At 34.3% G+C, this 15,615-nt stretch overlaps 1 protein-coding gene across 1 annotated transcript; it reads right to left on the minus strand.

Annotated features, from left to right (window-relative positions):
* Nucleotides 1-9,104: 9,104 nt before the first annotated feature.
* Nucleotides 9,105-14,811, minus strand: LOC137711888 (uncharacterized). The gene is made up of 3 exons (XM_088684574.1): nt 14,140-14,811; nt 9,432-9,592; nt 9,105-9,124 (listed from the first exon to the last, which is right to left on the minus strand). Exons 1-2 carry the CDS (start codon nt 14,608-14,610, stop codon nt 9,587-9,589), a joined length of 477 nt encoding a protein of 158 aa, XP_088540700.1. The 5' UTR covers nt 14,611-14,811; the 3' UTR covers nt 9,105-9,124; nt 9,432-9,586.
* Nucleotides 14,812-15,615: the final 804 nt, after the last annotated feature.

Raw genomic sequence — 15,615 nt, forward strand, 5'->3', positions numbered from 1 at the left:
CTCCATTTTCTCCTTTTGCACTTCGATTATTATTGTGCGATTAAGTTTTCTCTAATGGTATTTCAGCGAGTGTAAACAACATTGAAACTGCACTTGTGTGAATAATGCATGCTTCTCTGGCAATTTGGTTTCGAACGGAAGTGTGGTTATTCGCAATCTTCATATCTGATACGATCACAATTCTGCACTAAGTTGAAACCGCTGAAATCGTTTGTCCATAGATTCCATACGGTACATGTATAATGCAGGCAAAGTTAACTGCAACCCATGGCTTCCTTTTTGTTGGAACCTAAATTGATTCTGGTTCCAAGAATCAAAGGCAGCAAGTGAAGTGTTGCTGTAGAATCGAAGAAGAAAGAGGAAGAACAAGGGTTTCTATCCTTACTGCTAGTTTTTTGTTTAAAGCTTTTGGTTTGTGGTCAATTGACAAGTGTACACTCTAAATTAGATCACTTAAAACCCCAATGAAGGGCTAGGATTAAAACTGGAGAATGCCAGGTGTATTTTATAGTACAAATTTGTCTCCTAGCATATTTAGAGATAAGTTCGTGAGTTGGGAATTTACCAAAACCCTACAAACGTTCTCTATATAAATCAAAATATGGTTGATGCATTTGCATAGCCTTGTAGCCATCACAAACCTGCAACGCTCCTTATTCCTCTATTCATTCTCATATCCCTAGAAATCAATAAAACAGTAAAACCAAAATATACAAAAGCAACAAAATTTATCATGGCCTCAGAGCCTAGTTTTTTTATCTTTCTTTATTTCTGGGCATTGCTGTGTATTTTTGGTATTCTTGGGAACACTCAGATAGTGTTTGAAACCTTAGGAATCAAACATCAAGCCTGCAAATGAAAGGATCCAACAGTAGTGAGCTAAAGGCAAGGATGACTACTATCTTCAAGTCATATGGTACAGTATGGGTTTGAGCTACTAGAGTTGGAGGTTGATGCTTTGATGTACCTCACAGAAAAATAGGCTACCAAACTGAAGGAGAATTAGATGAATGATGCTAGAGCTCTTGGAATCATCCAAGGAGTTGAGTCAGATCTCATATTTCCTAGAATAGCAAATGAAGAAGCTACAAAAGATGCTTGGGATGTTTTACAACAAGAATACAGAGGAGACACCAAATTGAGAAAGGTAAAACTTCAATCCCTTAGAAGAGATTTTGAATATACAAGAATGAGGGAAAATGAACCTTTGAAAGACTATTTCTCTAGACCATTTGATGTTATAAACCAAATGAAAACTTATGGTGAAGAACTGCCAAATGAAAGAGTTGTCCAAAAGTTGTTGATTAGTTTGACTAAACCCTATGATTCAATGGTGAGTGTGATTGAAGAAACAAAGGACACATACTCTTAGTGTGCAAGATGTTATGGCATCCTTGAGAGTTTTTTATCAAAGACTTGAAAGGCATGCTGACACTGCTACTTAGAGAGCTTTGCAGTCTCTCAACATTGGGTCTAGTGGTCAAGCTGGTGCAAGCAAACAAAAATCACAATGGATGGGCAAGTTTAAGAAATAGGAAGGAAAAAAGTATCAAAACCCCAAACCTAACTATAGTAGTACCACCAGTGAAGGTCCTGAAACCAAAAAGTTGTGCAATCACTATGATAAACTCTATTTTGGAGAGTGGTGGTTCAAGAGCAAAGCCTAAATTTCACAAGTGCAACAAGTTACAACAAGTAAATTGTGCAAATCAAATGAAAGAAGAGGCAAATGTGTTATGTACATTCAATGCAAAAATTGAGAAAAGCAATGAAGTGTGGTATATTGAATGTGGTTGCAATAAAAATATAACTTCGCATGAGTCATTTCTTATTGATATTGACATTGTTTTCACAGGGAAAGTGAAAATGGGAAATGGAAACATTGTTAAAGCCATTAGAAGAACTCTAGTTACTGAAGCCAAAAAGGGGAGAAGATACATAAGGGAAGTTATGCTAGTGCCTAGATTGGATGAAAACCTACTTAGTATTGGTCAAATGATGGAGCACGGCTATTTCGTACTCTTTGGAGGAACTATGATTAAGATATTTGACGACAGGTCTCTCTTAAACCTAGTAACTAGAGTGGAAGTGAAAAATATAAACTTCCCACTTATTTTGAGATATCTTGAAGAAGTGGCAAGGAAAGCAAGTATGACAGGTTCTATGAAGCTATGACACAAAAGACTTGGTCATTTAAATCTACAAAAACATAAAGTGATGCAGGGTATACCAGAACTGGATGACTGCAGTGAAAATGTGAAGGGTGTGTATTTGGAAAACACCACAGAGATCCATTTGAAGCTAGCAAAGCTTGGAGAGCAACTATGCCACTTGAATTGATTCACACTGATGTGTGTATGGTCCTACGCCAAAAATCAATGGGACCATATATTTCCTAACCTTTATTGATGGCTACTCAAGGATGTGTTGGGTGTATTTCATGAGGTTCAAATCAGAGGTCTTCACAATTTTTAAGAAATTTAAGGGTATGGTGAAGCTGCAGAGTGGACATCAAATGAAGAAGCTGAGAAGTGATAAGGGAAGAAAGTATACTTCATAAGAATTCAGCTTATTCTGTGAAGGTGTGAGTTTGGTGAAGCAACTCACAGTGGTATACTCACCATAGCAAAATGGCATTGCAGAAAAAAAAAAAAAAAACAAAACTATAGTTGAAATGGCTAAGTCTATGATACATGAAAAGACTATGCCCTATTCTTCCTAAGGTGGAGCAGTGAATAATGCAGTGTACCTTCTTAATAGGTGCCTTAACAAAACATTGGATAAGAAGACATCATTTGAAGTGTTCAGTGGTAAAAGATCATTTGTAAAATATCTTAGAGTATTTAGCTTAGTATGTTATGCTCATATACCTCTGCAACAAAGGTAAAAGCTGGAAAGGTCAAGCAACAATTGTGTCTTTATGGGGTATGGCACAAATGAGAAAGGCTACATGATCTTTAACTTATCAACTCAAAAGATAAACTTATCAAGGGACATTATCTTTAATGAATGCTCCATATGGAATTGGAAAACAAGAGTAGAAGAGAAAGACATTGTCTCTCTACAACTTGATCTCAATAATAGGCAAATAAGACAACCTAGAGTAGACTCAATTCATGAAGAATCACAAAAGACAGTAGGTCACAAATGACACCACAACCAACAAGCATGAGTCCATGATCCAACCGCTCACAGATTACACCACCAAGCTTAACTCTAGTGGGATTAAAGAGCTTGGAAGAAATATATGCCACCTGTAACTATTGTCTAGTGGAACTTGAGACTTATGAGGAAGTTGAGAAGGACAAGTCCTGGAAGAAGGCAATGAAAGAAGAATTGGCAATGATAGAGAAGAATAACACAAGGGAATAAGTACACAGACCAAGTGACAAGCCAGTAATAGGGGTGAAATTGTTTTACAAAACCAAATTGAACCTAGATGGTTATGTGCAAAAAAACAAAGCCAGATAAATAGCTAAAGGTTACTTATAAAAACTTGGTGTAGACTTCAATGAAACCTTTGCTTCAGTAGCAAGGTTAAACCCTATAAGAACTCTGATTGCCCTAGTAGCCTAAAAGGTTGGAAGCTACATCAACTGGATGTGAAATTTGCATTCTTAAATGGAGTGTTAGAAGGGGAAATGTTTGTGGAACAGCCTCAAGGGTTCACAAGTGAAGAGTCCTGAGAGAAGGTGTACAAGCTAAAAAGGCACTCTATGGACTAAAGCAAGCTCCAAGAGCTTGGTACAGTGAGATTGACTCCTATTTCACTAAGAAATGACTCCAAAAAAGTCCTAGTGAAACTATACTCTACACTAAATCAGATGGCAACAACAAAACTCTCATTGTGTCAATCTATGTGGATGATGTAGTCTACACTGGAAATGATGAAACTATGAGTGCAGAATTCAAGGAAGAAATGATGAAGAGGTATAAGATGACTGACCCATGTCTCTTACAACAGGTCATTGGCATTAGGGTAATACAGAAAGCAAATAACATCATCATTCATCAAAAGAAGTATGCTTAAACCTTACTTGAAAAGTTTGGTTTGAAAGGTTGCAAACCTGTGTCTACACCTCTAAATGCAAATGAGAACCTTAAGAAAGATAATGGAAGTGAATCAGTGGATTCAAACCTCTAGAGAAGCATTGTTGGCAGTCTATTGTATCTAACTGCAACAAGGCTTGATTTGATGTTTTCAGCAAGTTTGCTCTCAAAATTTATGTAGAATCCCACCAAGATTCATATGGAAAACTGCTAAGAAAGTGCTGAGATACGTGCAAAGCATGGAATCAAGTAGGAAATGGGAAAGTCAGTTATCCTTATTGGATTTTGTGATAGTGAATGGGGAGACTGTGAAGATGATTGCAAAAAAACTTCAAAATATGCTTTTACTTTCGGTTCAAGGGTTTTCTCTTGGGCTTGTGTGAAACAGCAAAGTGTTACATTGTCTACCGCTGAGGCAAAGTATGTCAGTGCCTTAGAGGCAACATCTGAATCCATCTGGCTAAGATTCAAACTCAAAGACTTTGGAGAATTACAAGTTGATGCCACACCTATTCTATGTGACAACACCTCAACAATCGCCATGACTAAAAACCCAGTATTCCATCAGAAAACAAGGCACATAAAAATGAGATATCATTTCATTAGAGAAGCATTGCAAGAGAATAGAATCAAGCTACACTACTGCAAGATAGAAGATCAAATCACAAATATTTTCACAAAAGCACTTCCAAAGGAAAGATTCAATTATCTGAGAAGTTTGCTTGCCATGACAACCAGAACAAATTTAGAGGGGAGTGTTGGAACCTACATTGATTATGGTTCTAAGAATCGAAGGCAGCAAGAGAATCTCCAAGTGAAGCGTTTAAGCAGAATCGAAGAAGAAATAGGAAGAATAAGGATTTTTATCCCAACAACTAGTTTTTTGTTTAAAGCTTTTGGTTATGTTATCAAGTGACAAGTGTACACTCCAAATTAGATCACTTAAAACCCTAATGAAGGGTTAGGATTAAATTTGGAGAATCCTAGGTGTATTTTATAGTACAAGTTTTTCTCCTAGCATATTTAGAGATAAGTTTGTGAGTTGACAATGTACCAAAACCCTACAAACATTCTCTATATAAATCAAAATATGGCTGACGCATTTGCATATCCTTGTAGCCGTCACAAACCTGCAACATTCCCTATCCCTCTATTCACTCTCAAATCCCTAGAAATCAATAAAACAGTAAACCAAAATATACAAAAGCAACAAAGTTGATCACTTTTCTCTAATGAAGCAAATTTCCATTTGCACCATTGTCGTCGCTAGAGTCAAGGGAAACTAAGCAAGGTGCTCTGCTAGGATGCAGAGGAAGGGAATAACTAAAAAAAAAACAACACAAGGAATACTTCATATACATGAGCGAACTACCACGTCTGTAGCACTATCAGATTTGCCATTTGGATTTAGGTGGCTTGGTTGTAACTTAAATTTTTTTTTTTTTTTTAATAAAGACGACATATATTTCATTAAAGTCATCAAAAGGCTAGACAGTAAAAGTGAAGGAGGCTTCGTCCTCAATAAGATCACAAACAATAATAGGTAGTTTATCTAACCAAGTACAATCCTCTCCAAAATGAAGAGCAAAATGAGCAAGTCAATGTGTGACAGAATTGGCCTGGCTGCAAGTATGGGCAGCAGTAGCTTCAGTATCCACTGATAACAAATGCTTGTGCTTCACATCTTCATTAATAGGTCTCATTTGAGACACATTAGAAGACACATCATGCATAACTGAAATGATCTAAAATGAATCACTTTCGAGAATAATATTGTGTAAACCCCATTTAACCACCAAACCAAGCCCTTCTCTAGTAGCCAACACCTTAGTTTGGATGGGGGATAAAACATCCTCAAAAACTCACGTAGCAGCCGCAATACACCTCCCATTTGAGTGCCTGACAACAGTCCCAACTCCACTAGTGCAAAGATCCTTGTTCCAGGCCCATCCATATTGACTTTAAGTCTATCGACAGAGGGCGCGACCACGCATGAAAGGCAGCTTGCAGATTAGTTGGAATATTTACAATTAGAACAGATTATCAAAATATAGTTTCTCATTATAATAAGATACATGCTAATAAACAGGCAGCCCGAAGATAGGTTAATTTTATTGATTCAATTACAGGAAATGATTTTAAACCAATTTTTGAACATATAAAAGGTAGTGACAATACATTAGTTGATATCTTATCAAGATTAATTCGCTGAACATGAATGGAATATCGTGGACCATCATCCTCAAATAACACAAGACCACAAGGCAGAAGAGCACATTTCAATAGCATAATAATGCACCATGGACCTCCATCATTCAATGGATTCCAAAATAGCATAAGCAGACCAGCATCACCACCAATACCTACTTTCAACTTCAATGGCACTCTTGTTGAATGAATCATAAATCTAACTCTGAATTATAGGTCAAGGGTACCAAAACTCTCTGATAAGCAATAATTTATCTTAGATAATTTTTGGAATATCCAAATCAAACAGCCAAGCATGAGGTTAGGTCATGAAAAACTAATCAGAACCTTAGAACAAGACTTTGATAGCTTTAATTTTAATTTCCATCAAAGTCAACATCATATTCATTCTCTTAAGCACAACCTTCAAGTCATTTCTAGAGACCATAAGTCATTACTGAGTAAGTTTACCAAAATGAACCAAGAACTCCAATCTCTTAGAATGCAGTAAAAGGCAAGTGACACCTTGAAAAGAGAATTGAAAATAAGTTTGGAAACTGATCAGCATAAGAATAAAGAAAAATAGGTTATTGAACCCATAGAACAAGAGGCTAATGAGCCCATAAAAGAGATTAAGATTGAGCTCTTAGAAGAAGACATTGAAATGGAGAAGCATCAAAATAATGAGTAGTATCAGCATCTGAGTGACAAAGAAAACAAGAAAGATATGAAAGTTTTCTTAGAAATATATCTTTAGACTGAGTAATAGATGATATCGTATTAAAAGAAATTTCAAAAGCAAAATTAAGAATAATGTCACAAGATATGCAAAATATGATCCTGAACAGAGCATCACAGTCCATGAAAGAGTTACAATTACAATTATAATGTGCTTTATATCAGTCCATCTTTGATCCAAAATCAAGGATGGATATTATTGCAAAGATGTATCCACCATGTCTTTGTGATAGTACATATATAGAGTTGTATTTGTAAACCAAAAGTTAGCATAGTTGTGACCATAATTAACATGAGAGATTTTAGACCATGACATTTTAGTTATGAGCATTAGAAAAAACATAATGTAGTATAAGTTACCCCAGCCTTACTATTAGAGTTTGACTATCTTGATAAAATATTCATTAATCATATTTTCCAACTAGAATAATTTCCTGGAAAACTTATAAAAGTTGTAGAAGATTATTTAGAACAGTAGAAACAAATTTGCATAAGTTTTATTAGCAGTCATCCAGATTGGTATGAACATATGCATAAGGAGAAAATTAGGCATATAACCATGATTAATAAAGAGTCCTTTAGAATATCCTCTATCTCCCCACATAAATGGACTCATTCATATAAAAATATTCTAAGATTTTGAGGGATCGAAATGCTAGCCTTAGATGAGTTTGAAGATTTTAGGTATGATATGTTACTAGTAGCAGAAAAAGAAGAAATGCATATTTACAGTAAGACAAAACTCAGTCATCAGCCCTACTGGAAGTCTCAAATTTTCAAAGGAGAAACAACAAATATGTATTACAAGTTGAAAGAAGATAGAAAAAGAGATGCATAGATAGTAGAAGGCGATGAACAGTACTAGAACAATTTGACAGAAGAAGAGTTGCATAATATCAACAACATGATGGAAGCATAAAGAGCTAGTAGCAAATTAACATACGTTAAATAGCATCATGCAAAATAATGTATTTTAATCAGACAGAAATGTCAACATTATTATGAACCCTACTACAATAATAAAATAATGGCATTAGAGTAAATAAAGAGAAGAGTTTGACCTATTATAGACTTTTCATACATAGAATGTCATTTTGATTAAGAATGAATAGTAGAAAGCTCTTTTTATTAAGACTTCCTAAAGAAAATCACTACCAAGTCTAATTTTTATGTCAAAATCATCTCACTTCTTAGCCAAAGAAAATTTTATTTCCAACGCATCAACCTTTGAATGGAAACTGACACAAATATTAAAAACATGGTAAAACCAGACTACGAAACCTTATTATATGAAAGCTATATAGTGAGAAAATATACCTATAGCACTCCACTCCACTAAGAAACAGGAAAGAAAGAACTAGATATTACAATACACTGTAAAACCCTGAACCAAATTCATAAAGCCTTTAACAACACACAACCTACGCAATGACGAATGGCAGGACAGTCAACATGAAATCCTCATAAGTGAAAGTTCCCATACCAGTGTACGCTTTGTTCTTCTCCTTAAACTTCTCCGTTAATCCCTGCAAGACACAAGAATCAGAAAACAAAACATTCCATTAAGTATACAGTTTATCGGTTAACCCACTGCTTGTCCTCTTGAGATAATGAAAGCCATTTTTGCAAGCTGTTAATGTTGTGAAAACCAGTGATGAACAACAATTTTATGGTTTCTCAGAGGAGAAATAAAGCAAAGAAAAAAATAAAGGAAAATTAACGAAAAATCTAAATTTTTTTTAGTTTTAATGAAAAAAGATAAATAAAGGTGTAGTTAATAGTATCAGGAAGGTAAAAATGTGGTTTTTTGTTAAAAGTGAACAGTACCAGAAGTGTTTCGTTAAAACTCACCAGAAATAAAGGGTTGTTTGTTCTCTTTTTGAAATGCTTGTCAACTAACTGCAGCAATAATTTAAAGTTTTGACTACTCAATCATGCAAACTACGCATAAATCAGAATAAACTTGCACGCCGCTGCTTTTAAAATACGCTAGATAGCAAGAACAGATTAATAAAGCACAAAGATCAAAGCAGGAGTAAAATTTAAAGCCAAATGACTGAGTAGATGTTCCCTAATTAAAGCTATAAATTACGTACACAAAATATATGCCTTAGTGAAAATGGAACTCACCTTAACAGTCAGACAGCACCTGTGTTTTACCAAAACAAACGAACAAGGAATAATCAGACATTGATAAGCTGTTAGGTAAACTAAATTTGTAAACTAAATGATATGTCACAAACAAGAAATAAACACGTTAATCATCAACTTTCATATCATTTAATTTACATATTTAGTTTATAAATTTAGTCTTCTTATCATTACCCTATAAAATATTATCAAAAGTAAATGCAATAAATATCTAATGCTTAAGAATTTGATCCTCAAACCAATCCCACAGAAGAATGACAGCAAAAAAAAAAAAAAAAAAAAAAAAAAAGGAAAAGGAAACGTACTCGATGAAATTGTCATATTCAATGGCCTTCTTTCTGCCTCCAGTCTTGTCGAATTTAGAGACCAGCAGTTCCAAAATTACAGGTGAGACGGCAAATCCCAGATCAGCACTCCATGTCTCAACTCATTTGCATCAATTGACCCATTTCTGTCTCGGTCAAACCTATCAAATATACCCCGATCAACCACACCAATTACAAAACAGTTAATTTCCAACAAACATTAAAACACAAAATCTCAGAGGCCGTGGGATAACCATGTCGTTTTGAGTTTTTATTTTACAGTTTTTGGTTTTAGTGTTTAGTTTTCATTTTTTTTAAACTAAAACTAAAATTTTGTAAGGTAACTACTTACAGTTTAAAAAAAAAAATGAAAACTAAAACAAAAAAGTGAACTCAATGCCATAATTTGGAAGGTTTTTTACTTCTCTCACACCCTTTTATTTTTTGACCTTCAGATCGAATGGATTTAAGAATATCAATGGATAAAAATTAATAAGAAGTGTGTAAGAAGTAAAGAGGATGTGTGGATAACACACCATTTTGAAAACTCAAGAAAGTAGTTTTTAAGTTTTGATTTTTGGTTTTCCAAAAACTCAAGAAACTAGTTTTGAATTTTTGATTTTTTCGTTTTCATTTTCTGAAAACTGAAATAGTACCAAATACATTTTAGTTTTTAATTTTAAAAAACTGAAAATAAAATGCTATCAAACGGCCCAAAAACAAAAGCTAAAAAGAAAAGACGGGATTTCTGGGGATTGCCCTCCAACTTCGAAGATTGTAGAAAAGTGCAGCGACCCACTCCCTTCTTTCCCAACACAGACACACACACACACACACAATAAACATCATTATTATCTAGTAGTGAATTGAGCTAGACCTGGCATTCGTGTCGTGTTTCTCGTGTTCGTGTCGTTTTCGTGTCATACCCGATAGCTTAACGGGTCGTGTCGTGTAGTACCCGTTAAAGTAAACGGGTAATATGACCCGACCCGAATCAACCCGTTAATATTTTCAGGTAATATGACCCGACCCGTTACCCGTTAAGAAAAATATATTTTAAATCAATAAAAATGAAAATGAAAAACATAATTTGACCCAAAAAAATGTAAAACATAATACTAAATCAGTATATGCATACTAAATTTCGGAGTTGACCCCTTAATGAAAGTTGTAAAGCTTTTTATTACGAGTGATTACATTTTTCACACTTCTACAATAATTATTATTAATTTTATTAATTTTTCACTAAAATAAATAACATTGTTCATGAGATTTGGAGGGTTTTAAAAATCTAAACGACCATGTAACCTTGCCAATGGAACTCAAAGCTTACATGTTATTCCTTTTACAAAATCCTCAATTTTCATAGATCATCATGACATAAGATTTTGTGGTATATATCCACTTCTATAAATATTTTCAATTGACGATCAAATTACTTCATTGTATTTATATAGGATCAAGGAGTGTAGCTGTAAAAAATCATCAAAATCAGAGTTAAAATAACCGTTAAATCGTGATTTTTCGTTTATAACCGTCGAAACATTTTGTCTTGTTACTTGATCTCTGAATGTTTGTTTTTGCAATTTCTGGCGTATGCAATCTCGAAGCATATATAAACACGTTTGATGGTTGGATCATTGAAATTAGTTTCATATGATGTGTATCCCATCAAAACGATACATTAACTAACACTTAGAGTTTATTTATATTTTCATTAAGTATAACATAAGATTTTGTGGTATCCACTAATGTAAATATTTTAAATTGAAGATCGAATTCATTCATTGTATTCATATAGGGTCAAGGAGTGTAGCTATAAAAAATCATCAAAATCGGAGTTAAAATAACCGTTAAATCGTGATTTTTCATTTATAACCGTCGAAAAGTTTTGCCTCATTGCTTGATCTCTGAGTGTTTGTTTTTTGCAATTTTTGGCGTATGCGATCTCGAAGCATATATAAATAAGTTTGACGGTTGGATCGTTGAAATTAGTTTTGTAGGATGCGTATGCCATCAAAATGATAAATTCACTAACATTTAAGAGTTTATTTATACTTTTATCAAGTACTAGTGTAAATATTTCAAATTGAAGATCGAATTAATTCATTGTATTCATATAGGGTCAAGAAGTGTAGCTGTAAAAAATCATCAAAATCGAAGTTAAAATAACCGTTAAATCGTGATTTTTCGTTTATAACCGTTGAAAAGTTTTGTCTTTTTACTTGATCTCTGAATATTTGTTTTTTGCAATTTTTGGCGTATGCGATCTCGAAGCATATATAAATAAGTTTGTCGGTTGGATCGTTGAAATTAGTTTCGTAGGATGCGTATCCCATCAAAACAATAGATTCACTAATACTTAAGAGTTTATTTATACTTTCATCAAGTATAACATAAGATTTTGTGGTATCCACTAGTGTAAATATTTTAAATTGAAGATCGAATTCATTCATTGTATTCATATAGGGTCAAGAAGTGTAGCTGTAAAAAATCATCAAAATCGAAGTTAAAATAACCGTTAAATCGTGATTTTTCGTTTATAACCGTTGAAAAGTTTTGTCTTTTTACTTGATCTCTGAATGTTTGTTTTTTTCAATTTTTGGTGTATGCGATCTTGAAGCATATATAAACAAGTTTGACGGTTGGATCGTTGACATTAGTTTCATAGGAAGCGTATCCCATCAAAACGATAGATTCACTAACACTTGAGAGTTTATTTATATTTTCATCAAGTATAACATAAGATTTTGTGGTATCCACTAGTGTAAATATTTTAAATTGAAGATCGAATTCATTCATTGTATTCATATAGGGTCAAGGAGTGTAGCTGTAAAAAATCATCAAAATTAGAGTTAAAATAACCGTTAAATCATGATTTTTCGTTTATAACCGTTGAAAAGTTTTGTCTCGTTACTTGATCTCTAAATGTTTGTTTTTTGCAATTTTTGGCGTATGCGATCTCGAAGCATATATAAACAAGTTTGACGGTTAGATCGTTGAAATTAGTTTCGTAGGATGCGTATCCCATCAAAACGATAGATTCACTAACACTTAAGAGTTTATTTATACTTTCATTAAGTATAACATAAGTTTTTGTGGTGTCCACTAGTATAAATATTTTAAATTGAAGATCAAATTCATTCATTGTATTCATACAGGGTCAAGGAGTGTAGCTGTAAAAAATCATCAAAATCGGAGTTAAAATAACCGTTAAATCGTGATTTTTCGTTTATAACCGTCAAAATTTTTTGTCCCGTTACTTGATCTCTGAATGTTTGTTTTTTGCAATTTTTGGTGTATGCGATATCGAAGCATATATAAACAAGTTTGACGGTTGGATCGTTGAAATTAGTTTTGTAAGATGCGTATCCCATCAAAATGATAAATTCACTAATACTTGAGAGTTTATTTATACTTTTATCAAGTATAACATAAGATTTTGTGGTATCCACCAATGTAAATATTTTAAATTGAAGATCGAATTCATTCATTATATTCATATAGGGTCAAAGAGTATAGCTGTAAAAAAATCATCAAAATCAGAGTTAAAACAACCGTTAAATCGTGATTTTTCGTTTATAACCGTTGAAAAGTTTTGTCTCGTTTCTTGATCTCTGAATATTTTTTTTTTTGCAAATTTTGGTGTATGCGATCTCGAAGCATATATAAACAAGTTTGACGGTTGGATCATTGAAATTTGTTTCATAGGATGCGTATCCCATCAAAACGACACATTAACTAACACTTAGAGTTTCTTTGGGTTAAATATTAGGCGGGAAATGGATGGATATAGGCTGGAAAATTTCCCAAACATTAGGCGGGAAATGGATGAAACTCTTGAAATATTAGGCGGGAAATTAATTATTATAATTTTTTTTATGTGTTTGGTATTTTTATATTACTTGATATTTTTATTTTTAATGTGTTTTATGATTTTTAATCTCAATCTTTGCCTATAATATACTATAAAAATAAATAAATAAATAAAACTTAAAATTTAAAGTTTATATAGAATAATAATTAATAAACAATATATACATATTCATTATATCTATTGCATTTTATAGTAAGTTTTTTTTAGTAGTTTAAAAAATTAAAATCATCAAAATAGCATTTTTCTTATCGTGTCGAAACAGGTTACCCGCGTGTCACTCTCGTGTAAACCTGTTAAGGACCCGTTATTAACGGGTTATTATCGTGTGACCCGATAATGACCCGATTAGTTATCGTGTTGACCCGAAACCCGTTATTTTCGTGTCGTTTACGTGTCGTGTTAACGGGTCGTGTAAGAAATTGCCAGGTCTAAATTGAGCTACACTGAAAGCTAGAAAGATAAATTGTAGCAAATTAGCATATTAATAGTGGTGTCCCCGTCCACTAATGAAATGTCATGCTTCGTAAAAAAAAAACTTACATATGATATGATGGACTAAGTCACCATGATGGCGATGGTCTCTTTCCAAATAAGTAATTCTTTGAAACGAGAATATTATCATTCATCACTCTCAAAAGATGGTAACGTTCACCATTTTATTTATCACAATAAGTTTACATTTTGAGATTTGGACAATTGATTGACATAAATATCAGAAATTAAACTCATTCAACAGTATTAAGTAGACGGTGAGCATAAATTTCAAATTCGACGAGAAATTTACACAGATATGCATGCATGGATTGTTAGGGTTTGTAAATTGTTACCGACCTTCCTGGTGTTGGTCTGGGTAAAGGGGTACATGAGAAGATGAACAGTCCTCAAGCTGAAGCTCTGATTGTACGACGACGGAGCTCTCTGCATCTCGTTGTTGTCGATGAAGCCGCTGCCGTCCTGATCTACCAGCTGAAAGCAAGCTATGATTTCCGGATCCGTGCCCGGTGGGAACACCGACGGAACCAAAGCCGCGAACAGGCTGCCGTAACTCGGAGCAGGCGTGGGGTATCCGTCTCCGCCGGCTTGATTCTTGTGAGGCTTAGCTGGATTGTGCGGCTTCTCTGGCTTGTATGAAGAGCCGTACAGTGCAGATGGAGCACCGTAGGGTTGGGCTGTCTGGTGCTGTTGGTGTTGGAGATGCCCTTGCGGCGGTGCACCGTAGGGTTGACCTGGAGGTGAAGCGCTGCCGTAGCTGTAGCCGTAGCCATAGCCATAGCCGGGAGGAGGGTGTGAGTAGCCTGACATTCTCTTTTGTTCTTGTAGAAGATCTGAAAATTGGTTTAGGAGTGTGTGCAGAATTTGAAACTGATCGGGATGGATATATGTATGATTCCAGTTTCAAGCTCGGATCTGGAAAGGCGAGGTAATTACCGGCACTTTCTAGTTTTTAGAATATATGCCTCGTCAACAGCTTCCTACCATCCTCACAAATCTTCACAAAACCCTTTTTATTAAAAAAAAAAAATACTTAGACAACCTTTCTATAATCAAAGCATTTTTACATTACTAGTTTTCCTCTGCGCACTTGCGAAAGATTTTTTTTTTCAACCATTGCACTCTACACATGACGTATAGAATTTTATTTTATTTTTCACATTTATATTTGGGAATAGACTGAATCAATGACCTAATTGACAACTAAAAAAATATTTCAAACTCTTCTTTACGTTACGAGTAGCACGCTGTGAAGTAGAGCTTTTTCCACCTGTGACGTGAAAAAAGGAATCATGCACACTCCAATTTGTTACAAAATTCACTGAATCTAAATAACTAATGTTGCCGATATACCATACAAATTAGTAAGCACAAGCAAAGAAACTACCGTTTGAGAATAAAACGATTCCACTTGTATTATCATCCAATATTCTGAAAACCCATAAAATGGAAGATAAATTTTCAAAATTGTTAGGGATACAAATTCTCAAACCTGTAGATGGTGATTAAACCACAAACTCACTCAAACATTTGATTCAGATCGATTTTGGATCTTGATTTCTTCTTTTTGCCGCAACACAATTTTCTCACGGAGTTTTACATTCTTTGTGATTGCATGTGCAAAACATGAAAAAAGTTAAGGTTCCACCATAAAACTAATTGTCAATTTGGGGAGAGGTCCAACTTACATATAAACCCATGCAAGATCCCTCCTCTCATCAATATGAGATTCATTCTCAACACGCGCCCCTTCACGTGCAGCGAATTTTCAAGTCTGACACATGTGGGCAGCACAACGAGGTGACATAGAGCACG

This window comes from Pyrus communis, chromosome 14 (genome assembly GCF_041283825.1).
Source record: "Pyrus communis isolate YQ-2024b chromosome 14, ASM4128382v1, whole genome shotgun sequence".
NCBI lineage: Eukaryota > Viridiplantae > Streptophyta > Magnoliopsida > Rosales > Rosaceae > Pyrus > Pyrus communis.